The sequence below is a fragment of the Anser anser genome (assembly GCF_964211835.1).
Source record: "Anser anser genome assembly, chromosome: 3".
NCBI lineage: Eukaryota > Metazoa > Chordata > Aves > Anseriformes > Anatidae > Anser > Anser anser.
Genome location: NC_139722.1, coordinates 48,943,275 through 48,969,547, shown reverse-complemented (window position 1 = coordinate 48,969,547; position 26,273 = coordinate 48,943,275). Strand labels below are relative to the sequence as shown.

Here is a 26,273-nt window from a genome sequence, read left to right as displayed (position 1 = left end):
TTGTGAATCCTGAGTAAGCTCTAGTGGCAGTGACTGCGTTATGGGTACCAATCTTCTTGCCCTACTTCTAAACCATTTGGACTTAGGGGAATTCTGCATTAAGGGGGCAGAGATGTTCAATTTCCTAGAATAACATAATGAACAGCGATTTTGAAAAGCTAAAGTCTCACACATTAGGAGATGGTAGGTTTACTGCCCATAGAACCATAATTCTCCTTACTCTGTCTATATGTATTATTTTAAGTAGACTTTAATTGCATAATCATGTTAGTTTTTCACAGAACAGTTACCACATTAAGTGCAAGAATGGCTATGGCTCAGGAAATGAATCAAGGAACATGTCACCATTACAGGTTGAGGTGCCTCGGTAGCTCCTCTTAAGTGCGTCCCTCCGGCAATTTTCATTAGTTTAGTCTTTCTGCACAGAAACATGCCATTGCATTCTGTCATTTTTAGACTGTTTATAAGCTGACACTCACTATTTAGCAACAGTTTGTTCTGTGACAGTAGCTAACTAAGCTGACTCAACGGCATCTCCTTCAAAGCTAAGCCTTGTTCTCTCAGGGAAGGGTAGCACAGAGAGCAAAGTTCACACCAGAACCGTAATTTGTATAATCTTTCCTGTCTTTGCAGGTTCTCTTCATTCTAGCTTTTTCCCTCTCATTTGGGAGAGGCCACTTGCTACAGATGTGTCCAGCTGTTGTCTACTCCACAGCCAAATCCGCTTCCTAGGACACTAATTTTAAAAGTTTTGGAATCCATTTTGAGTCTTGTCTGTAACCTGTGTTTATAAAGGTAGGAAACGTAACAGCTCCATTTCTCATGTGAACGTGGTCAATGGGACTTTTCTTGTCAGAACTCTGCTTCATTTCTTGCAACAAAGCTTAGACATTACAGGCTAGTGGTTGGTTGATGCAATGGTAAAGACAGAATTGTGCAAGTCGCCTGACTCAAGTTTCTGAAGATGGCCAGTGAATTTTCCTCTTCTACCGGGTACAGAAAATACATTTTTTTTGCATTCGCAAAAGGTTTGGGCACATGTAGCTGCAGAGAGGGGTCGGCGATGGTTGTGTGCGTAACAAGATATGAAAATGATACGCTGTAGACCACACTGTGGAACTGCAGGACCCAGGTATTTTTCACTGGGCAGTTAGTTGTTGCTTTCAGCATCGCTCTTCAGCTGAACGTGCCCCTTCATAAAACCCTCGGCGGTGTGACGGAGCAACAAGGGGAAAAGACACAAAACCCATCTCCCACACGGAGCGCGCTGCGGCTCCGCGCTCAGGGCTGCCCAGATGGAGGCAACGCGCTGCGGGCTTCTGCTGGGGACCCGCGCTCGCTTCCCCCGTGTGCACCCCACACAAGGGGAAGGGAAAGGGGAAGGGGAAGGGGAAGGGGAAAGGGAAGGCCGGGATCAAGGGGCGAAGCGGCGAGGAAGGCGGGCGGAGGGAGCGCCGCCCTCGCTTTCCGGCGCTGTGCGACGCTCAAAATGGCCGCCCCCAGGACGCCCCAAGCCCGCCGCCATCCGCCGCCGCGGGGCTGAGCGGGGGGCTCGGGCAGCGAGCCGGGACGGGGCCGCGGAGCCCCGCCGGGCCCTCGGCGGGATGTGGGGGGCCCTGCTGCGGCTCGGGGGCCGGCGGGGGCTGTCGGGGGGCGTCCCGCCGCCGGCCGCGCCCTGGAGCCAGGTGGTGTCGGAGGCCGAGAAGATCGTGGGGTACCCGACGTCCTTCATGAGCCTGCGGTGCCTGCTGAGCGACGAGCTCAGCAACATCGCCATGCAGGTCCGCAAGCTGGTGGGCACCAAGCACCCGCTGCTCGACACCGCCCGGTGAGCGACCGGGGGGGGGCTGAGGGGGGCTGCGCCTCCCCGGGGGGGCTCAAATCAGGGGTCGGGGGGGACCGAGGGGAGCGGGGCTGGGGGTGAAGGGAGCCGGGGGGCGACACGGGGCGCCCCGGTACCGCCGGTTCCTCGCCGCAACAGGTCTTGGGTTGGCCTCGCCTGCCCCGAGCTGCCTCGGTGTAAGGCCAGCTGCAGGCTGAATCCCCTGAGGTGCGGAGAAACCCTCGGTAATGCAAAAAGCAGCGCTGGCCCTTTACCCTTTACTCCCCTTTACCCCTCTCTCTCTATATATATACTAATTTTCGTACTTGTATTGTGAGGAAGCCAGTGGAAAAGCCGAAGAAACTAATCAACTTAAAAGCTTGGAGTGACGCCGCTCGGAACCGTGGTTTTTGTCACTAAAAGCATTCGCCTGTTTTGGGCTATCCAGCTGGGAGCTGTGAGATTTTTGTTCGTGGTTGAGGGTGCTGAGCTGCTTGTCTACCCTGCTGTCTCTAAAGCAAGCTGGTGGCAGACTTGCGTGCCTGCCAGTAAGCACAAGTTGGGGGGTTAGGCAGCGCTGTCGTTGCCTGCGAAGCACAAAGCGACTGGCAGCACTTCTTAACAATAAAGCGCCAGGGGCTTAACGATTTTTTTAAAGTATGATTTTCCCAAATGCATTGGGTTGTGTTTTTTTTTTTTGTCTTTTTTATTGTGTGCCTAGAACCGTGCTTGTTATAGCTGAAAACAGTTAGTAGAACCCAAGCTTAACATGCACAGTGTTTTTGAACAGGTGTAAAACAAAACTTAGCATTTGTTCAGAACAAATGTTGTGCTTTTTTTCTTTTTTTAAGAATAAGAAAGTATAGCTGTGTAGTGGTCCTTGGCAATGCTACAGTTATGGTGTAACGATATTGAAAATCAGATTTGTTTTTCAAGCTCTGCCTCTGTAAATCTGTTTTTCTTGAGCTGAATGAAGTATAGGGGACAAATATAGCTTTTTAAACACAAATTCTTTTAATTGGGCGGTTTGACGTAGATATTGCCTTGAAGTAGACTTCTCTGGGAGAAACAAATCAACTTGTTAATGGAAGTGTAAAATAGCCAACTTCAGAAAATGCTGCTGGAGGGGATGTTATTTGGATTTTTTGGAATCACTTATAACTACAGATTGCAGTATTACGATGAGCATAGGAAAGTTTTCTCTTTTGTAAGAGCGAGGAACAAGTGCTCCTTTTCTGCCTTTTCCCATCTCCTTTTCCACCTTTGGATGCATTTTTAGGGTTGGTTGATGGAATGCGGTTAGCAGGAGCACCCAAACACAACGTGTTTAGGTTCTTAAGTTTCCATTACAATCATGGGAGTATCAGAGAGTCCCCCAGTGTTAAAGCTGGACTTTGGTGCTAGCCTGAAAGTCTGTTCAAGGCACAGTAGTTACTGGCTTACTTGTGAATTAAGCTAAAAACAGGATTTTGGGGTGTGGATGGGTATTTCAGGAAAGAGCTGTGATGCTTCATTGTGGTTTTTTATTTTTTTTTTTTTGGAGTGGTGCTCATGGGCTGCATTGGGCTTAACACTTACTAAGCCTGTGGCTTGTGAAACACCATTAGGATTATAATTATGCACAGGGCCAGCTGCATTGACTCCATTCATTTTTTTTTTTTGGCGGGGGGGGGATTCATATATATTTCAGTGCACAGTAGTAACCTGATTCATCATGATGGAAACAATATTCAGTATTTACTTACATAAAAGCTGAAAGTTGTGTATCTGTTACGAGTGCTCTTACTTCACTAATACTTCCAAAGGCTTTGTATGTGCATTTACAATGGTCTCGACCTCTATATTATAAGAAGAGCTAACTTCCTGCTGTAAAATTTTACTGCGCTTGTAGCAATGTTCAAATTGTACGTTACCTTGTTTTATGGCACGGTTTTGCAATAACGTGAATTTTGACTGTGTTATTACTTAATATGTTTTTGAAATGTGGCTGTCGTATGCTTGACTATAAATGTAATCCATGTCAGTTATGGGTCTGAGATCTATTCTCTGCCTTAGCATAGCTATTTAGAAAACAGGTTTTGATTTTTTTTAACCTGTGTTTATAAACCAATATAGGTTTCTTATTATGTGTTCTAGGCAAATGTTTAAAGATATGGGTATCTAAAATATGTTCTTTGGTGACTTTTGAAAAGCTTTTGAGTGATGGATACGTTATTCAACTCTAATCTTTCGGACTGTGAATGTTGTATACATCTATTAAGTACTCAAACACTTGAAGAGATTTTTGTGTGAAAACTGTGCTGTAAAACTGATTGATTGCACATGGTGTTTCTCAAGTTTCTAGTCGTTTATTTTGGAAGTTATACATTATAAGTAGTGACAATCGAATCATGATTACTTGCTGTCATTTCTGAGCTATATTCATTTTCTTTGACCATGAGCATTTTGTCCTCAGTGCTCCTTCCTTTGTTTCTGTCCTCCATTGCTGTGTAAATGCTTCATTACTCCTTGAAGTCTTCCTCACGGGTTTCCTAAGCATTGGTAGAAAAAACTTGGCTTTGCTCAGCATAGACCCAGAACTGAGGCAACGTAGGACATCTCCGCTACCACACTGAAAGCCTGTAGTGTACGAGGAGTGCCGGTGAGCATTTTCTAACCTTTTGCTGTGTTTTGGGTGACCGGGCTGTTGCAGCGCGTAGCCAGTCCTGAGAGCCTTCAGGAAGGCAACTGAAAGATAACGGTCGGCGTGAGGCACGGCGTGCGGAGGAGCAGCTGTTGGGGCAGGATACATTTCTGGGATGATCCCATCCGTTTCTTCCCCTCGTTTGGATGCGGCAGTGGCAGCTCGTGGGTTTAAGCGCCTGCCATGAATCAGGACTGCAGCAGGTGTTCCTCGGGGATGGTGAGCGACCCCGATAGCTCCTACCCAGCCCGCGCCTGGCCAGCGGCTTTAAATCTGCGAGCTATTGCTGACTGTGCAGTTGCTGGGGGTAGAGGCGGGTAACTGACCCCTACAGCAAGGGATTTTGGAATTCTGTAAACCACGTGGTAAGGTCAGCTGTGGGTTGTCTTCCCCCTTAGGCTTTTGGTTTCTTGAGTCGGCCACGTGAAGTGAACATCCTCAGCACTGGCTTTGCCAGCCTTCTTAGAGAGAAGGTGAAATGTGAGGGGGAAAAAATCCATTTCAGAAAGGCTAACGTTTAGTGGTTAACAGATCATTGGGAGTTAGGGTATCTGGATTATATTCACAGCTGTGCTTCTGGCACTCTGACCGGGGCAAGTCACTTAATTTTTCATGCTTGCATGTACTTATCTGTGAAACGTATAATACAGCATCTGCTTTCCGGAGGTGCTACACTTAATTTATTATAGCCCTCATTGATCACTGTGATCTTTCAGTGGAAAACGGTGTATAAACAATATTAATAAAGAACGCTTTAAACAAATGCTGTCATTAAAATATTCACCTCTAATGGATGCTGCGGAAGCGGAATTGCATTCTGACTACCGCTGGATCTTTCTTTGTAGTCCTGCGAATCACCGGACGGTTCGTCAGAGCTTTCATTTTTCTTTCCCTATAATGAAGTGTTTGCAGCAGCTACTCAGAACTAATATATAATTTTTTTTTACTCTTTAGGCTTTGTTGTAGTAAAGGAGTTTTTTTTTTTTTTTTTTAGTGAATAAACATGTGACCTTCTTTTCAGATGGGAAGGAAATAAATCTTCAGTCTTCTCTCTTTCGCCCTCCCTTCTAGGCTGACGTACATCATTTTTAATATAGGAAAGAATCTGTAATTGGCACAGCAATCTACTTTTCTCAAATACATAGTGTGATAACATTTTCTTGATTATTTAATATCCCTTGAGAAAGGTATAGCTTGCTACAGATTGTAAACAGTAAACGTTATGGCCAGTGCATCACTTTTACAATACCAGTAAATGAAATGGAACACTTCATGCACGTAAAATTGTTATGGGGTGCCGTTTAGCATTAGTCGTTCTGTCATTAGCATGTGGGAGGAATGGTTGTATTTCAGTTTTGTCAGAATTGTTTGTTGGTGAGAAATCCGTATCTAGATGTAGTTTCAGTTTTCCTGGATTATTACAGAAACAGTAATAATAAAACAAATTGATGGAGTGGGTTTTGTTCTCTCGCAGTGTGCCCCATGTAGATCTGTGGCCGTTTTAAGCACTGAGCATAATGTGCAATCCAGAGCAGTTTGCAGGGTGGGTGATTTGGGGTTAAATTGTCTGATAATGTTGGATTCCTGATAGTTTTGTCTGCTTGAAATGGCTTAGTTTAGTAGCACCTATCTTGTAATGCAGAAGTGGTGTGTGTTTGTCCTTCTGCGTGGATGACTGACTGCAAGCACAGGGCTGGGGCTTTGTCCTAGCCCTGTGTGGGTGGAATTGTGGCCAAGTTGTGTTTTGCTGTGATCTTAAAAGTATCCTTTCTTTTTTATACTTGTATGTGTTGTGATTGACTGAAGAGCTTTTTAGCAACTTCTTTCAAATGTTAGTTTATTTTCATTTTCTGGGCTAGAGAAATGAGTGTGTCCATGTGTTTGGCAGTGGCTAGCCAGTGAACTTTGCGTATTTACCTGCTGGCTATGTTCATGAACAGCTGAGGGTCTGGTCATCTTAGGGCTTCTGCCCATGGCCTTCAAAGGCCAAAACTTTCTGCAGTCTTCTAGGTTTCACTGAAGTGCTGAATCTCTGAAGGTCCCTGATGAATGACATCCCTCTCCTTCTGTGGCTGGGTCAGAAGTTAAAACAAGTTTGCATTCACAAAAGTGGGTGTGTGTATATGTGTGTGTGTGTGTATATATATATATATATTTTTTTTTTCCCCAGCCTTTGTAACCTCTATAGAAAAAAATATCTTTGTGGCATAGAGATGTGATTTTTCTTTTTTTTATAGCTCTGGTCAGAGTGCCGTTAGATGTTAGTTGCGAGGCAGCAGGTGTGTAATTTCCTGCGTTTACTGCAGCAGCCTGTTGGACTGGAAGGTTTGGAAGCGCTGTCCTCTACAACTAACATGCAGCACACCTGTGTGGAAAATCTGGATGTCAGAAACACAGGGCTACATTCCTGCTCTATAAGGCTGGTGCTAATTGCCAGATTACTGTAGTACTGGTGATGATAACAAGGTTAACCTGACCCTGGGAAGAATTTTTTTGAAGCATACTACATAGCTGATGGAAGCAGGGATGCTCGCAGGAGAGCTCCAGCTGATGGACTGAAGTGAAATTCTTGCTTTGACTTGCCCCATCAAGAAGGTTCTCTCTTCCAGGAAAGGCTGGCCTTTCCTGGCTACGTTAATGTTTGTGAATATCTTTCAGTCTGTTTTGGTAGACTTTAGTAACTTCAAAAAACTTCATCATGTTACGTGTCTTCTAAAGGTTGGTCCTCCCTAGGTATTTCTGTTACCATACTCGCAGTCAAAGAAAAATCTTGGACAGCAAAAATCAGTTTATTTTGTATTTTGGCTGAATTAACTCTCAAAGAGCTATCGTGGCAAACTTAACTTTGGCATGTGAGAAGACATGGAGGAAACTAAGCCAGTTTTGGGTTCATATACAGACGGAAGCTACCTTCTATATCTAATTCCTTCTGTTTTTCACTGTAGCTGTGGACTTCAGTATGGATTTTTAGCTACTCGTTTAGTATTGTATAATTAAAGGGGAGAGGAGATGCATTTCTGTATGTCATGCTCATCCCTTACGCTGTAGTAAGGTCAAGTGGGATGACTAGATAGACGTGTTGTTCGGTCTTTCTCCTGAATTCTGTTTTTTTGTTTCTCTTCAGCATGTTTTACCAATGTATGTTTCTTATTAGTTTTCTCCACCAGCAGCATTGCATTCATACACACAAATGCTCATTCATGCCCATGAGTTATTTGTGCTCTTTTGAAGAGCTGTCAGTAGACTCAGGAAGGTAAGAGTTGCATCAGAACTTGTACACTCGTGCTTGAGCTTCACAGTTGACTTTTAAGGGGCCTTAAAACACCCCACCCCAGAAGTTAATATTTTTGGGTTTGGCAGTGAAAGTCTCATTCTCAAAGGACGTTGTCCAATCGTGTGTGTGTATATATATGATAAACATTTGGGACCCTAGGCTTACAAAATTTAACATACGTATAATAGTATTCTTAGCAAGACCAGTGTGACAGTGTTAAGTTGTAGAGGCCACCTCTGTAGTGGGCAAGCTGTGGTATAGTTATGAAGATATCCCAAAGCAGGAAACAAGTGTTGACTCAAGTATGGTGCTTCACCCTCTAAGATGCACATTGTTTTTTTCTTTTGACATTGTATTAGTAAACCAGAGTTCAAGAAGTAAAACCCTCATGATCATGGGTTTGCCAGAAATGTTGGGAAAGGCTGAACTGATGCTAGTTCTCATTACAGCTAGTTTTCAGCTGTAATGGTGATGAGTTGTTGAGTTCTTGTCATTTCCTGGTAAGAGTTGTGTGGAAGAGTATGTTTAAGGATGCAAAGGATGTTTGATTGTGTGGTACGATACCCGGTTTTGCTGAATATTTTGCTTCCACAAGCGAAACATAATTGAGAGCAAGCCCGCAGCATGGATGTGTAAAAGCTAGGCTGCAAATTTAAATTCTCTAATGTTTTGAATAGTATTTTTTTACAGTGGTTCTTGTTTAAATATTTATATTGAATCCGTGTTTCTGTGCTTATGAGGCATGTGTTATTTCACCACGTAGGTTGGTTTTGGTAAAAGAAACATAATCAGTAGGTGATGTTGCTGCTTGGGATGCTCTGATAGAGTTATTTACAATGAAAGCTAATAACCTGCCCTGATACTGATAACTTCTATTTTTTAATAGGGAATATGTGTTTCTATGGGAGTGCTGTCAGCCTTGTACTGATTTATTAGGTAGCAATTCATACTAATCATTCTGCTTAATGGAAAAACCTTGGTATTTCCTTGGGTTTCAAGTGTGTGAAAAAGAAACAACGTATAACAAGCAAACCCACATAGTAGTCAGTCTTGAAGAAAAGACAGTATAAGTAATAAAACAGATTCTTTTGGTTGCAAGTAGTACTAAAAAAAAAAGGGGGGAGAAGTATATCAGAAATCGGAGTAGGCTGACTGTTGCTGAGCACACCTACAGCACGCTTGGTTCTACTGCACGCACACAGTAGCCTCAGCATCTTTTTCAAATAAAGGTAATTATTGAAGTTCACATCTGTTCTTTTCTGCTTTCAAGTATAATTGATTTCTAACATATGTGAATATTGAATAGTAAGTGTAATGTGCTAGTGAATGGATGTTATGTCAGTGTTTGTTCTACGCAGGAAAAGAGTACGGAGTAGGTGGGAATAGTTTCAAGGTAATTCTCTCTGTAAGCCAGAAGACCATTACCAAATATTCCTCTGTGTAAAGCACAAATGAGAAGTGATGTCATAGAGTAAGCAAAATTCATATTTAAGTCACTGGAAGCAATTTTCTCCTAATGATTTTTTTTTTGAAGACTTACCTTGACTTTCTTGTTTTTAAGGGTGAAGCTACTTGTCTTGGTTCTTTTACTCTTTCTGAGATCTGTATGTGTATGTCTTATTTTTTAATTTTTGATGCTGCCTCCCAGTTGGACTTTTCTCCTTGTTTTCGAGGCCTTTACAGTATTGGAAGCCCTGCTCACAAATTGTGGGGATTGTTTTCGGAAGTCTGCTGAGAACTATGTATGACACTGTCTCCTCTACGGTGCTTTGTATTTTCTTGAATAGATTTATAAAGTTCACAAAGCACAAATATAAACTAGGGAGCTAGATGTTTCTGTACTTAGGCTATTGCTTTCTCCTGGGGGTGGAAGACCATTGTCTTAAATTATTAATATCTTTGCTTTACCCCACTTCTGGCTCTCTTAGTTTCCCTCAGGGTAGGCAGACTGTCTACAGCACTTGCCCTAAAGGAAATACTGCTGGAGACAAACCTGACAGACTATAAAGGAACACGATGAATTTAAAAATCGGATATATTTAAGAAATTGTTTAAAATCCATAGCATATGCTTTACTGTCCTTGAATTGTCCCTGCTAATTCTCTGGCATTGACAGTCACTTTAGCTTATTTTTTTTTCTCTCCCCTCTTGCTGCATGAAAGATTCATCTAGGGAAAGGAAAACTGATCATATGTGAAAACTGGTGTGGCTCGTTATACATGAACTTTTATCAAAAACATGATGCGACCTAGCTAGATTTTACTTATAATGATGCATAGGACTTAAATGTGACTCAAAACCTGAATTAACTGAGGAGCTCTAGGACCTGTTCGGGGGGAACAGGACCTGTCCAGGTGGATTTTCTTGTGGGGAAAAAAAAAAGTCCAGAGGTAATCTTATGTTTCTTAAAAGAATTAGTGTATAGTAAACATTGAATTTTTTTCTTCCCTTTTTCTGCTTCCCAGCCAAGGAAGTAGTACCTGGGAACTACTGGTTCAGCTTTACTTCATAGTTAAAAACCACAAACATGCATAGTCTCTATCTCAGATTTGCTTTAAAAATACTTTCCTTTTTTTGAAGGAGATTTCTTCAAGATCAAGTAGAAATTACTGTTAATTATTTGTTACTTAAAACAGTCCTATTAGCATGAATTGATTGGTTTGATAGCTGCTATTAAGCATACTGAAAATTCACTCATTTTATAGAATTTGCAATCTTACAAAAGAAAAAAAATCTCCCCAACAACTTTTGTTATGTTTTTCAAGGTTTCCACGCTGATGCTGCAAACTTCATAAAATGACAGCTATTTTTTTCAGTAGCCCTCTGTTGAGGACAGCCCACAAAATTTTAATCAAGGGATTAATACATCTATACGCTGTCACTGGTCCTTGAGTTATCTTGTATGTTGCGCTTTTTTTTAAGGCTGTGCTTCAATCAGAAGGTAGGTCTGGGTCTCTAGCAGCATGTGCTTGTGTAGACCCATCCTACAAACACATAGTCCTGATTAAGGCAATCTGAGGCTGATGGTTGATGCCAACACGCTTTGTGTCTGGCTGTCATCTGAATGATTAGGCAGCAGAAGCATCCTAATTACTCAATTTGGTAAGACTGCTTTTAATCAAACTTAGCAGAAAGTTTATGTTCTTAAAAGCTAAATGGAATCTAATACTTGTTAGGTCAAATAAACAAGGCAAAGCTTTGTGATCACAGGTGGAAAGTCACCTTTATTTCACACATTTGAAAAAATAAAATAGAAAAGTAGAAGTACCTATGATATATCAGTGTAGCTTGCATGCATATTATACGGGGGGAATTTTTTTTCCCAGTTACTTTCCTGTCTCTGATTCCCAACTGCTTTTGATTTAATGTGGCTTGTGAAGATGAAGGTACGCTATGTGCATATTTTAAAAGAACTTCAGTAATGTTAATGCTACATTATGAAGTTCATATTTGGATCATGCTTTTAGGAGCACATTTCTGAATGTGAATCTCTCTGGTATTATGTACTCCGGTAATTAAAAATGAATCTCCTGCAGGAAAAAGCACAACTTCCCTGAGCCTCTGTATTGTGGAGGTGAAGCTGAAATGTAAAAGAAGAGATCATCATCTCTTGAGGACAACAAACTCATCATCTGTTCTTGACTCCTGGTTGCTGGAGCCAGAAATACCATGGAGAGCGTGTACTCCATGTTCCATCGTCCACAGAAAGATTTTGCCACTTTCTGAGTACTTGTAAGTTTAGATAGTACGGGGAGTTGTTGACAGGCTCTGCAAGAAATCAGATTTCATCTGTCAGTTGGAGTAATAATGTGAAAAGCCTGTTTTCAGAAATAAGGCTCAGAGGACTCAAGGAAGCTGGAAATGCAGAGACTTGTAAGGTAGTTGCGGGGGAAGCCCTTCTTCCAATGTGTGTTCATTCGAGGAATGGAACACGTTAAAGAAGTTTCTACTATTAGAATTTACAGTATATTTTATGTGTCTTTTGTCCATAATATAACTTCATAAAACAGAAACGAATTATCTTGCCAGTAGGAAATGAATCCATGTAATGACTATAATGTGTCATAGCAACCAAGTTTTAAAATAGTCAAATTCCAAAATAATGTTATAAAAATTACATCAGAGGAAAAAAGAGTATTCTGTGTTGTGTTATAGCAACAGAAACGTAGGCTTAGTTTTTGTTTGTGGATCACTTGGGATCAGATTGCTGCCTGCAGCCTTTTCTTTCTTTTTTTTAAGAGGAAGCTTATGTCCTAACTAAACACGCATTGCAACCAGAAGTTGGGGGTTCCTCACAACTAGAAATGTTTCCTTCTCCATCCCTCTTCTGCTGTAATTGCCAGGTGACTTACTTGCCAGAAATACCAAGTTTGGGTACATGTATTGTCCCTGGGTGATACCACTGGTTCGTAATGCCTTGGCATGCGTGTAGGTATTAAATATTGAAAGTTGTTTTCATATTCTCATGTGGTGAAACTCTGTAAATAGGTCTTATTTACCAAACAGTTTGGGAAGCACGTACTCCCTGGTATGCCTTAGGAAATTTGCCATTTAAGCCTTCAAGGTACTGATTTTCTCTGGCCATGATAAATGGAGTGCTAGATAAGGAACCACATTACGGTGTTATTGAGAGGAAGAAGTATTGTGCTGAGATTGTGAAGAAAAGAAATTGTGTGAACTAACAAATAACTTAAATGTCTACCACCTGCTGTCACTAGGCCTCACAAAATGTTCTTAAATCTGTTTTTCAAAGGAATTTGAAAACAAAGGTCTCTGTTATGTAAAACTTTATGCTCTAAAGATTTGTTCTTCGTGTGTTAAATCTGGAGACAAACAAATGTGTTGTTCTTATGAATATAATTATTAGGAAAGCAAGAAAATGCATTGAAAAAGGTGAGGACATTAATACTTGAAACCTACATGGAATGAATGTTGACATACTATAGAATGTAATGCAAATGTGTGAAACTTGTGAATAGTGTTGCTAATTACTGAAAGGGTGTAGTTGTATACTTCACATTTAAAAAACAAATGGGGAAAAAAAAACACCACAACCTTTGGAATGTGATGATGTGCAAGTTAATTTTCTCACTTTTCTGCTTCCAAAAGTGTTTTGTTAAAGACCGCAAATGATAAAACTTTACGTACTTTTAACCCTTGCCTTATCATGAGTAATTTGGAGATGTTTTTACATCTCTGTATCAAGAATGGGAAATCCTTTCCTTCACTGAGGGTTAAATAAACCTTTCCGTGATGGACTAGAGAGAGAAAGGGAGAGAGCTAGTATTCTTTTAGCTCTAAGTTCCATATTTATGATTTTCACAAATTCACAAACCGTTGAATTTTTATTGATTTATTTTTACTACTGAGACACAAAGGGCAGAAACCTGCGGACTGGTTATGGCATGTGGCAGTGTTGGGGTGGTTAGCATGTTGTTTTTCCATACCTGATGTAACTTTATTTCAAAATGGAGTATTGCATTAGATTACCTCAAAATGTCGTCATTCATTGATGCGAATAATTCTATGTTCTTCCCTCCCCTGTGAATGTCGAATGGTTCTTTCATGAGAGATCTAGGTTATTTTAATTAATTACTGGGGGGTTTAAATCTTTAAATTAAGTTACAGGTGAGCTCAGCTCTTCCCTATGGAGCTTTTACTACGTTAGCAGTGGAGAAGGGTAATATTTGCTGCATAATTCTCTAATGGGCTGTTGTATCCTGCTCCATTGAACAAGACTGCTGCTTTGCTTTTGATTTCTGGTCTGTGTCCAGTATTTCAGGGAACAACTTGGATGGTTAGAAGGTATCACCAGAAACATATCTTCCTTTTAGCTGTAGAAGAGAAGATTCAGACCTATTGATATCTGTTGCTTTGGGAAGTTGTTGAGGATTGTAGAAATTTAATGTAAAACTAAATGAGGTACTGATAACTAAATATGTGAAATCTTAGTAGAAGATAGTCAAAATACAGAAACAGATTTATTTGGTGTTAATTTCATATCCTTATTTCAGAAAGTATTCCCCTGGCTTTTAAACCATTTCTCTTATATGTGTATAACTATATGCAATCATAAAATAGTAACCTTATCAGTTACTTATGGGCTGTGGGGACTGAACCACTGCTTATTTTCCTAGTCTGGAGTATGGTTACTTGTTGAAGATGTGACAAATTTAGGTCATATTTGGCATGCATTTAAATTTAGCCTGGGACTGATATATAAAGAGGTAACAAACCTAAATTGTTTTCCCTTGTGTGGCTATTGCAGCCAGGCTGCGATTTATTTTGTACTGTGTTAAGTTACAATAAAAGATACATTCATAAAATAAGGTAAAGAGTTCAGTCATGAAACATTTTTTTGGTTAGCTTTCATCATTTTACCTTTAATTGTGTTAATTACTTCAAAGAATTGTCTTAGAGGCTACTTGAAGTGCAGAATCAAAGAGGAGGGGCAATAGCCTCCAGCAAACCTTTTTTATGAGAACATTCTTACAATAACTTACAGGATAGACATCACTAAAACAGCCGCTTTTAAAATCCCCTTGCTTCACACCTTTTTTTAAAGATCATAATATTTTTGGTTTCTTAATATTGTAGAATAGCGTATTCCAATGCCTGCAGCTAATGGTAGAGAGCAAAGTGCTTGTTCTGTAATTGCAACTTTCTCATTTTTTCATTTTCGGTATGTGCTGAGGAGAAGATTTTAAGTTACATGAATTCAGTTGTTCTAGGCAGTCACTGCTGTGATGTGGAGGTCTCCCTGAGGAGACGAAACAAAAAGTGCTCTGTCCTGTGCCTGTGGCTTCCAAGCATGCAAGAGGTGGAGTATAAACAGAAAAGTTTGTGAAAAATACAAGTGTGGTGGTAGAATCATAGCATCACTGAATGGTTTGGGTTGGAAGGCCTTAAAGCCCATCCATCTCCACCCCCCTGCCATGGGCAGGGACACCTCCCACCAGCCCAGGTTGCCCAAAGCCCCATCCAGCCTGGCCTTGAACACCTCCAGGGATGGGGCACCCACAGCTTCTCTGGGCAGCCTGTGCCAGGGCCTCACTGCCCTCTGAGTGAAGAATTTCTTTTGAGCATCTAATCTTAAATCTCCCCTCTGTTAGTTTAAAACCATTCCCCTAGCCCTATCACTACACTCCCTGACAAAAAGTCCCTCCCCAGCTTTGCCATAGGCTCCGTTTAGGTACTGGAAGACGGCTATAAGGCCTCCCCAGAGCCTTCTCTTCTCCAGGCTGAACAACCCCAGCTCCCTCAGCCCGTCTCCATAGGAGAGGTGTTCCAGCACTCAGATAGTCCTCGTGGCCCTCTGGACTCACTCCAACAGGTCCATGTCCTGCTTAAGCTGCGGGCCCCAGAGCTGAACGCAGTGCTCCACGTGAGGTGAGAGGAGAGCCACCTCCCTCTCCCTGCTGGCCGCGTTCCTCCTGATGCAGCCCAGGATACGGTTGGCTTTCTGGGCTGCAAGTGCGCATTGCTGGCTCACGTCAAGCTTTTCATCCCCCACATCCTTCTTTTGCAGGGCTGCTCTCTATCTACTTGTCCCCCAGCCCATATTCACGTTGGGGATTGCCTCGAGCCAGGTGCAGGACACTGCTTGGCCTTGTTGAATTGCCTGAGATTCATATGGGTAACTGCATTTTGTAAAGGTTTGTGGGATGTTTTTTTTGTGTTTTGTTTTTGTGTGTTTGTGTGGTTGGATACCCTTGGAGACAAGTGGCTGAAACTCACCCATGAAGTTCTGCAGCTGAGATACTACTTCTGACAGTCTGGTTTTTTCCATTTTTTTTCTCCCTGTAAGTTGTTATAAGGTCTTCCATTCAAACAATACTTGCAGTTAATTTGGAAAATGCTTATTTTTTACTGCAAATGATGTAAGACTGATTTGGTTGTTACAAATGTAATATAACTAAGTTATTACAGTTGAGATGCAGCACTAATTTGGTATGTCAAATAGATAAAACATTACTTACAGAAAACGTTGAAATTCATGATGCCTAGTAAATGGAAACTGCTCATTGGTATCATGATATATTTAAAAAAGGTCTTTGGTTATTTCATATGTAAAGAAGGTTACCCGAAACCTGATTGACTTATTTTTTCTTTGTGCACAAATAGTCCTAACACATTTTTAGACTGAGGCAGAAAGTAATCTCCAGGTAACAATATTCTATGCTATTTTAAGTATGTATGCCCCACTGATGATTTTTAAAGCACAAAATAATGATGACATACCATGCAGAGGTCTTGCTTGCCTGAGGCTAGTGGTCCGAATGCAGTCGGTGCAGACTTCTTTTTAACACTTTCATCAGCAAACAGGAGCTGGGTTTCATTGCTTCCTTTTTTTTTTTGTGACAGTTGTCTTTTTTCTTTGCTTTTAATTATACTGCATTCAATTAACAGCTGAAATCTTTTAAACAGTAAGAAACGAAGGGTAAGGACTTCTAGGAAAGAAGTTTGAAGGTCAATTTTGGCAAAAATAAGGTTCATCTGATTGCTGGATAATGACAAGAAGACAACCAGGCAGTTTGGATGAAATGCACCAAGCCAGAGGCAAGGTAGCTTTTTAGGTAAAGGACAAGGGCCCTGACAGACTTCTAGCAAGTGAGGAAGAGGAGAGTGACCAGTAAATTATTAGAGAAACACCTAATGAGAGAGGGAGAAGGCTAAGAAATCAGATTTCAAGAAGGAAAAGTAATAGGGGCACATTACGGAAGTGAGATTAAAGAGGAGGCAGGTGGCGTTTGTGTGCTGAGGGCTGATCACGGGGAGGTTGTCAGACATGTATGAAACAATTCTAGTTTGCATCCAGAGCATTCCAGTGGTTTCAAGATGTTTTCGGCTTCTAAAAGCAAACTACTGTGTATACCCTTTTAATCACTGAACGGAAAACAATGGAAAGATATATTTCAGCAGACTAACAGCTCCCCTTACAGACACCAGTTCATGAACTTTATTTGTCTTGCATGTTTATATTGTTCATATACAGTCTGACAGCCTTTTTTCTGCCTGGCTGTATACTTGCCAAGTAGAATAGGAAATATTTAGCATTTTTCATAACAATCTTCGGTATGTAAGCAGAGGATTGTAAAGTGACTTTACTTAATTGAAGAAGTATGTGAGTAATATGCTAGAAGAACTATAGGGAAGGAGGGCTTTTACTAATTAAATCTTTGACATAATGCAGAAGTGATGGTGACGTTTGAGTGTGCAAATGACAAAGCATTAGTTTGTTCAAATGTGTTTGGACACTGAAGAATAAGAAGTGCTTTCCTATTCTGGTGGGTCTTACAAATATTAGGTATAGGGGCTTTCAATTATGTAGTGAAGTAACTTCAATTTTAGTTTCATAATTTGCTGAAGGATTTAGTAGTGTGTCCGAAATCTTGTATCGGCTATTGTAGCAGCTTTGTAATTTGAATCTATGCAATAGTCATGGGTAAAGTTATTACAGCTCTGTGAAGCTTTTCCTTTGTTCGTGTACGTTGGGCTCTGAAAAGTTTATTCCTATTGCCTTAGTCATTGCATTCTTGCTTCTCAATCGCTTGGTTTGAAAGACCTCTACAGAAAAAAATAAAATCTGTAGCAAAATGGAAGAGGGCAAAAAAAAAAAAACACCCTAAGAAATGGGAATCTCTTTTTCCTGAAGGACAAATGAAAGCTGTAATGAAATTGACTATTGTGGAAAATGAGATTTGGTTATATTGGAGTACTTTTGTCAGAAATTGTAAACAGTCACCGAGTTCAGAAGTAAACCAAATCTTTTTTTCCCTTTTCCCAATTTAGTGTCATGAACATTTGTTCTCTATAGGACTAGTACCTATTATATACTTATTTTTGCTATATTATTGCTATTTGAATTTTTATTGCATGTTTTGGGAAGAAAGTTTTTTGAGGTAGAGGGGGGGGAAAATCAAAATCAAAACCTTAATACCTGCAAGAAAACAAGTAACATTTTGTGAGCTTGTTTAAATACTTGAATTTTAAACTGTTCAGAGAAAACTACTTGCAGATAAACAGGTTTTATTAGTGTAACTGAAAACTATCTTTCTGGATTTACTAAACAGTTTAGTTTTTAAAGCATGCAAGAAATCTTTTTGTTTTGGTTGGCTGCTAAGTGATGCAGTTAGGAGAACTTTAACAAGTGGCTTAAGGCAATCGTCTTGAATGGAAGAAGTGCTTGAAAGGAATCAAAATTGGCTGGAGAGATCTTGGACTGTGGTTTCACAAGCAGCTGGGTTGGTGTGAGGGCTCTTGCTGCTGGAAGGAGCTAGCACACTCTTCTCTTGCCTGTGCTGGCCTACCTCCCCCATGCGTTGGCTTTGCTTGTCTGGCCTTTCTGTAAACTCGTTTAATTTGTTAATTCAGGGAAAAAGAAAACAGTAAGGTTTTTTTTTGTCATTTTGGGTTTGTTTTCTGTTGGGCTGATCTGGTTCAGTGATGGAAGCAGCATAATGTGCACTCGCTTGCGGTGCATGATGCTTAGGTTCCTAAGTGAGGCTTTGCTGTTGTGGAAAAGTTAAGCTTCCCTTTCTGTGTCTTGAATCTTCATGGACACTCTTGTCACTGGTGTCGGAAGTAGGAGGTGAGCTTCTAAACTTGGTGGCACCTCAGGTTCCCCTGGTTCTATACCAGCTTCTCCTTTAGTTGAAATGAAAACAAGCTATAACAATTCTTTTCTCTCCTAGATTCCAAAATCTGGATGAATGGCCTTGAATAATGTAGGTGTCTTTAGCTGCTGCTGCAGATTGGTTTCATTAACTAGTTTAGTTCTACAGACTGGCAACGAAGAGTGGTATCAAGCCAAGAATGCAGGCACGTGTCTAGGTTTTCTGTTCACCCCTTCGCTTCAGGATGTAGTTAACATGGGAGCACAGCTGTTGGCATTCCTTGTGCACATCTGGCAGGAGCAATCCTTCTCTATTTCATGATTTCATTTTAATACAGAGCTCAGTGTAGGAAAGGATGTTTGCCTTTCGCAGGCTTCTGAGGTGAATAGGTGTCAAATACACCTTGAATACTTTAACAACTGGTTTTGCCTGGGCCACAGAAAGAGATCTGTTTCCCAGTTAAGGATAGCCAACCTCAGGCCCAGTCACCTACCTTTGTTTTCTGAAATTTATTTTGCTGTAACTTACTGCACTTCAGTGCTATTTTTTAAATACCTTGTTTGAAGAAATCTCAGATAAGCTGAGCTGAGAATGGCTACCCTCCCAGACGGGGTAAGTGGGATGCTTAAAATCTTCCAGCTGTTTGTCAGCTACTTAACTCTGCTCTGAAACTGCTGTACCATCTGTCTAGCTAAAAAAAGGTGCAATGAGCAAAGAGAAAAGCATGTTTCCAATTCAGATGAGTCTACTGCATCCTGTGAGATAATCAAGTCACAGATGATTATGGGAACAGTGAATTTTAAGTTTTATAGCAATAGCTTCATAAAAGACATAAAAGGCTGAAGTTTGGATGAATTCAGCTTCTGGGTATCTCAAAGGAGCCATGTCATAATCCTAAGTTTAAAGTAATATTTTTGTCCACTATGTGGATTTATTGTTCCTCAACTTTGCTTGTAGGTAATAGATTTTGTTTCTTGTGTAAAATGTCATTTTATTAAAGTTAACAATACTAGCTACCCTTTATTTCATATTAGATAGTACAAATGCCTTGAATTTGGTGAACAAAGATTTATGAAACCTGTGAAGAGATGTGAAATGTGTGACAGGAAGGTGGAGTAAATTTTGTAGATTTGAAATAATAAATTATCTCATGTTCATCGAATTGCACTATAGAAGCCATCTTTTAACCTGCTTGGAGTTTAAAAGGCCTCCGACAAGAAAAGTGTGAAAGAAATATCTTATCCGCTATTGCCATCTGCAGGGCATCATTGGAACAGACAGGGAACAAAGGGGAGCAGAAATTCGGACGGCAGTTTGCAGTGTCTGATAAGAAAACAGTGTTACCTCCAACAAAAACCTGAAGAAACGAGGTTTCTGTCACGCTGATCTTCATAACATATATATTCATTTTCAGCTTCTGGGCAGCACTGGATTTGTTAGGTAGGGAATATAATGCCTCATGAGGTTTCTGCATACATCTTTCTTCAGACTTCTTGAAAGAAATACCAATTACTTAAAATCATACTGCCACCATGAGCTGTATTTGGGATGACTGGCCCTTTGGCTCTGCTTCCTTTTTGAAAGCTGTCTTCTCTGACAGGAGTAGTGAATCCTAAATACTTTCTTAGTATTCCTTCTATCATCGTTCCTGTGAAGGCACATCTTGGAAATAACGATGGAAATCTGCAGCTGCCCTGCTAGGTCTGTTTATTGTCCTGCAAGAAGAGGATTACCATCTCCACAGACTGGTAGGCAAACAGGGCGTAGGTGCAAGTTGCTGGCAGTAGGCAAAGGATGTATATGTGAAAGGATAACGAACAATAACTACGAAGAATCAATGTCGTGGTTTTGGAGGTGTGTAAGCCAAAACCAAATGTGGGTAAGGTAGAGGTGGTAATGGTGACAGTATCTGGAAAATGGTTAAGCCCTATAAAGTTGCCATTGGTTAAAAGTCCATAGCTGCTGTCTGGCGTGTGGCTGCAGCAACAAGTCTGGGAGCGTTCCCATCTGTGCTGGAAGAGCTCAGCATTCACAAGGGGTGTTTTCTTGAATGCCCAACACAGGCCTCTTCAGCCTGCGTTGGGCAGCTTTCTGCCAGGTGTCTGTTGTGTACAGCAAATTAACGATGTAGGTCATTGCAGCATCTTGACTTGGGATCCACATTTCAGCCTGTTTGTTTACATGTTTAGCAGGAGTTAATTTTTGCTATGTCAATGTCTGTATCTGAGGGTGGGTGTTGCTATGGACAGCTTTTATGATGTGCATCAGAAAACAAATGTTTCAAAAAGCACAATCTGTGGTGTCCTACACTGTGTTATTGAAGTAAGTCTGATGGATGTCTTTTTTTGAGGAGCTATGCAGAAGGGAGGTGAATGATGCATGCTCACAGTGTTTCAGGTTTACAGACACCCCTACTTCAGCTAAAACTGTGAATATCTAAAATTCCCTAGTCATTTTATTTGAAGGAGTCCTTGGATCAATGCAGGAAAGTGGATGCGTGAAGAAAGATTTCTGAGTGAGATCAGAGATCCATTGAGGACTTTGCTGCTGCAGAAGTGGAGATTAGATATATAATGATGGTAAGTCAGGGTTGATCCTGTAGTTTCATCTTGTTAAATCCTGAATCAAAAGATTCTTTTAATCCCAGAAGAGCGGATTTTTCCCAGATGCATACACTACCACAGAAGGGGCATCAACACTTGCATCAGAAGTTGGATTAGTGAAGCAGCTACAGTACCGAAGAGTATCTTTACTCGTGCGGCTGTTCTGATGATCTTCTGAAAGCAAAAAGGAAATACTCTAATTTCTCCATGTTATAGGACCAGGAATAGGAAAAGGCAAAGCCCTTACTTTGTACCAACCTGATTCCTAAGTAAGCTTTTGCTTTTTTTTTTTTTTAAAAAAAATAAACCACTGCCACCACCAAAAAAATGTAATAAAACTATTTGTGCGTGTGATTGAAAGACTATGCCCCTCTGGCCAGGTTAACCTAGCATTATATTCCAGAACATAAGAAGTCTGCAATTTCTGAATCAGTTTTTCACTCAGACCTGACAAAAAACCAAAGTTTCGAAGCAAATTATTGCTCCTACAAGCCCCCAGAGGGAAAAACAAAAAAAAGAATAGAAAAGCTTGGTTCCAATTTTAAGTACGCAGTGTTTGTCAAGGTGCACATTAAACAAGTAGGCTCCAGGCCTCGAGTTCTGGGAATTCTGTCTCTTTACTCTGTCCTTTTGTGGATTAAAAAATAAAATATGAAAGTGAACCTCAGATGTAGATCAGACATCAAAAAGCAAGAGTGTGTGGAAATGGTGCTGGTGGTAAATGAACAAATTATGGGAAAGTTGCCATTGGGCACTTGCTCAGTCTGCAGATATGAAAGGCAAGTATCTGCTCGTAAGAGAGCATCTGGAATGAGATGCTTCAATACAGAAGCATCAAGTTGATTTCTTTTGACTGTAGTATTTTAATCTGTAGGGTACTGTTTTCCATTGTTATTTGATTGCATCTTGGGTTAGAATATTATAGGTGTCTAGAAAGCCTTCAGGGATAAAGAAAAGTCTCAAATAATTTGCAGTATGTGACATGAGCCCTTCATTTAAAAAAAAAGTCTGTTAGTATCTTTTTAAAGTCTTAAATAAATCAGTACTTATTTGCTGTTGCGTATAGTAGGAATCATAAACAGTTTGAGATCAGCGGAGCTGTTTGGGCAGAACAGAGGATGTTTCATTATTAAAGAGTGGATGTTAAAAGAAGTGTTGTGTGCTCTTGTTTAACTGAACTTCCATGGATATAGGCTTTCTCTCAATAATTGATTTCCAAGAAGCTGTGGCTAAGAGTAATTCCACTAGGCAAGTTCTTGTAGTGAAAATGCATGTATTTCTGGCTCAAGTTCTCCTCTAATTTAGGATTTGAATGATTTTTCTTCAAAAAGAATTTGCCTATGAATGCATGTGCAGAAAAGCGAAGGTTACCATTAGCTTGAAAGAGTAAAAGCAGATGCCAAAGTTGATCCTCGATTAGAAGAGATTTCCTCTTGGTTTTAAGTGACATGATTAGCGTGCAAGAGGATAACAATGGGGTCCTGTTAACAATGGGAATTGCGTATGGGGTCCCGTTAATAATGGGAGCTGCATAGTTAAATCCTCACGCATCATGCCGAATGCCCATCACATCATGTCAGTTATTAGGGTAGGAATCTACTGGGCAAACCAAAGAGCAAAACTGAAAACACTTCTCAGGATAGTATTTTTTCCAGCTGTTAGGATCCTTTATATTAGCAGGGCACCAAATTTATGTTGAACCACTTGTGTGAATGTTTTTCTGTGTCCGTTTATAGGAGAGAACTTCAGAGGGTCGCTGTCCAGGTAATTTGGACCAATAATTAGTTTCGTCATTTGGCTGTACATTTGTAATAATTCATTTTTCTGCACTGTGCTTGGATTGCAATGAATAAGGAAACAATTATAAAGCCATGCAGTAGGGTGCTTATGTCCTTGCAGCTTGAGTAGTCAACATTTTGATATTCCTATTCAAGAGGAGAAGAGCACAGAGGGAGAAGGATAATTCTCTTTATACCTTGTAAGATAACATAAACAATTGTTTTTCCTTTCATGGTAATGAAGGAGCCTGCCTGGACCATGAAAACTCTGGGTTCAGAGTTTTGGCTTCATCTCCTAGCTTCTTGGAGGCTTTTCTTTCCTCTTTGTCTTTTCTTCTTAAAGGAAGAACTAGCTAGCTGAGGCTTTTGTTTTTGTGATTTTAACTTGATTGATGGCTACAGGAATCCTGCTGTTAGTGAAAGTCCTGGAAGTTATGCTTTTCCCTAGCATAGGGCCACTCTCCTGCCTCTTGAGTTCATGCTCAGCTAAGAAGAGAAGCCCCAGCAGACCCAAGTGGAAGATTGCTGGGTCACCACAAGTCAAGAAGAGCCCTGGAGCCAGAGGGAACAGGGAGTTTTCATTGTGTGGCTTTCCAATTAAAATGTAAATTAAGGCACTCCCACTTCCTGTACCTTAGAGCTGTGACCCGGTGGTGGGATGATTTGCCGCAGCGTTGGGAAAAGAGAACTTCCATCGGAGGTGAAGTGCCTTTTGGAGAGGAGGAATTGACTCCATTGGGAGACCTTTTACTCTCTCCTCAACGCTTTGATTTTTGTTTTTATTGAATTCATCCACCAATCAACAATTACATATTGTTCAAAAGGTTCATGAACAGCCTTCCAAAAGGCAAAAGGAAAAAGTGAAGAGCTATGACCAAGAATGGAGGAGATTTTCCAGATTGTGGACTACTGTGCTTATCTTGGGAATTCTGAAGACATGTATGGATCCGTAGAGGTTAAAAAGTTTAAAAACGTTTATAAAATGAGCGTTTGGATCTTGTAAAGTTGAAGGATGCTTTTTGGGAAAAAAAAGTCTGTTCTCTGTGAGTAACTGGAACTTTCCGTGCTTTTATGAAATTCATTTTGGTGTTCATTTGAATGTGAGTTGGAAGAATATCGTGCTTTAAATGATAATCTACGCTAACAAAAGTGGTGTCGTGTTTGTATCCCACTTATTAAAAAGCTCAAAGTCTTATACGAGAGGAGGTGAATAGATATTAAACACAGATTTATGGTGGCCTTTACAGTAAAAATTCTATCAATTCCTTTAATGGTTTTATGGACAGTAGTGATTTATTTCCCAAAACAATGTGCTAAATTTTCAGGATCTGTCTTTTGTGTTGCATGCTGTAACAGTACAGCTTTATCTCGACCCATGATCTTTAAAAGATACTTGCTTACAATGGGTATGCAGTCAGATTACTGGTTGTAAAATAAACTGTGAACGCTGAATGATGCGCATTCACCTAGCCCAGAGCAAATGCAAAATAATGCAATGTAGCTTGACCTTTTTCTCGTGGCAGGTTAACCTGAGTCTAATTATCTGGGATTTGCCTCAGGCTAGGAGTGGACAGGAATCACAGCTTGGCTGATGTAGTAACTTTTGACTCTTCATAGCTTGCTTTTGTGTTTACATCCTGGGCCACGAGGGAGAGGGTAAGGAATTGGGGGTAGGACAAAGAGGGACAAACCGAAAGTGCTTGTAGCAGCAGTTTTAGGAGCCTGCTGGAAGCCAGCTGAAGTTCAGGTCCCTGTCTGGGGCGTGTGTAGTGATAGATGTTTCAGTTCCTTACACTCCAAATAGTGTTAGGACCAATCCTCAAATTAAAAAGGGATCAGTGGTGCTGTTACTATTAGAATTTTTTTCCCTTTTTGACGTATGTAAAATGAAGCTGAATTTTATATCTGCAGTGTTGAAACTGATAAAAATGTCTAAAGAAAAGTTCTTGATTTGTTGGGGTCTCGCAGTAATAGGGGAGCTGCATCGTAAGTACTGTGTTTATATCATCAAACTTGTCATTTCTACTAACAGTTATGAAGATAATTTAATATCATAATTGTATTGTCATCTGTGACTCCAAATGTGGCCTCTGAATTAGAATCCTAGAACCACAGAATGGCTTGGGTTGGAAGGGACCTTAAAGATCATCTAGTTCCAACCCCATGCCATGGGCAGGAAATTAGGGAAAGTCAGTCATCTCTTGTGTGCCAGTAAATGCATTGTCTTTCTGCCTTGCTGTGAAAGTACCCTGCTATTAACGGGGTAAGCTATTGGCCACGTTTGTGCTGAGCTGTTGCATTGCCAGCACAGCTATCGGAACTTCCCCTTTCAAAATGCCAGTAGGAGAATTTATTTTATTTTATTCTGTTGAATGGCAAGCGCTTTCATTGCTGCGTGCTCTACAGAAAGATCTTGGTCATTGCAGCTTGAGATAACAGTAAAAAAATCTATAGCTTTTACTATCAAGTCACTTCTGAAGTTTGTACAAATTTTTGAAGTTCAGGTTAGTGCCAGTATAACAAAAAAAAATGGAAAAGCAAACAAAAACACAGGAATTTCACTATCTCATTGCAATTAATGTGTAAGTTCATGAAACTGAGAAGTGTACAGCTACATTCTAAATTTGTGAAGTGCCATAGAGCTCAGCATGAAATTGTATTTCACAAGATGCCAAAAAAAAAAAAAAATCACTGCGTTAAGCTTTAAAAACCCACACTTACAAATAAGCAGAGTTTGTGATGGTATGTGCCAGGTATTCTCAGTGTGTTTATGCCTTTATTTTGAGTGTAGTTCAGAATCTCAAACACTTCAGTCTAGTTTTTTGTAGCTAGGAATAAATATACCAAACAGGCAGCTTCCAAATGGGGATGGATTTATGCCATAGCTTTTACTGTAGCCATAGCAAAATGGAAGGCGAGGTAGGGAAGTCTTGACTGATGAGTTGGAATTCAGAACTACATTAGCAGGCTTCTCATGAACTATTTGAAAATCTTGTGTTTTTCTGGCCATAAGAGACTTTTCATGACATGATATGGACAATTTAATGCTACACTTGCCATCCATGCAGCAGCTACGCCGTCCCCTGGTGAATTGTTGCGAAAATTCAGAAAAACATTCTAGCTTTATTTTGAAGAAACAGCGGTCTTTTTTTCTGGTTCAGATCATGGCTTTCATCCATGTTATCCTGTTTCTTAACTTTGCTTTGAAAAAATAGTTTTGGTCTGGAAAATGACCAGTTTTACCCTGTAGAAAAATATTTCTGTAAAACTAGTAAAAAGGATGAAGTCTGACTTATGGTATGCTTGCAGTTTTGTTGAATTTTTTTCCTTTTAACTCAAAAACCAGTTTCAGTTTTCATCTGAAGCAGTTTACTTGAAACTGTTTCAAAGTTTCTTCAGACTTGTATAGGGTCAGTATTTGAAGGAAAAAAACTAATATTTGAGCTGAATTCTTCTGGTTTTGATATTGGGAGAAATGTATCTTGTACTTTGCAACT

The 26,273-nt window shown here is 40.4% G+C and overlaps 1 protein-coding gene and 1 long non-coding RNA gene across 5 annotated transcripts in view; both read left to right on the top strand.

Moving 5' to 3' along the window:
* The first annotated feature begins 1,280 nt into the window (after positions 1–1,280).
* The window catches only part of BEND3 (BEN domain containing 3), a 151,161-nt gene continuing 126,168 nt past the window's right edge, over positions 1,281–26,273 (top strand). For all 4 annotated transcript variants that reach the window (XM_083830173.1, XM_083830172.1, XM_083830180.1 and 1 more), the window contains exon 1: positions 1,281–1,828. In XM_083830173.1, coding sequence (XP_083686299.1) covers positions 1,296–1,828 — 533 coding nt within the window. In that variant the 5' untranslated portion in view covers positions 1,281–1,295. The remainder of the gene's footprint in view (positions 1,829–26,273) is intronic.
* Positions 1,853–20,069, top strand: LOC310897053. Its single transcript, XR_014582019.1, has 3 exons — positions 1,853–15,415; positions 18,474–18,506; positions 20,052–20,069. It is a non-coding gene; the product is annotated as an uncharacterized lncRNA (long non-coding RNA).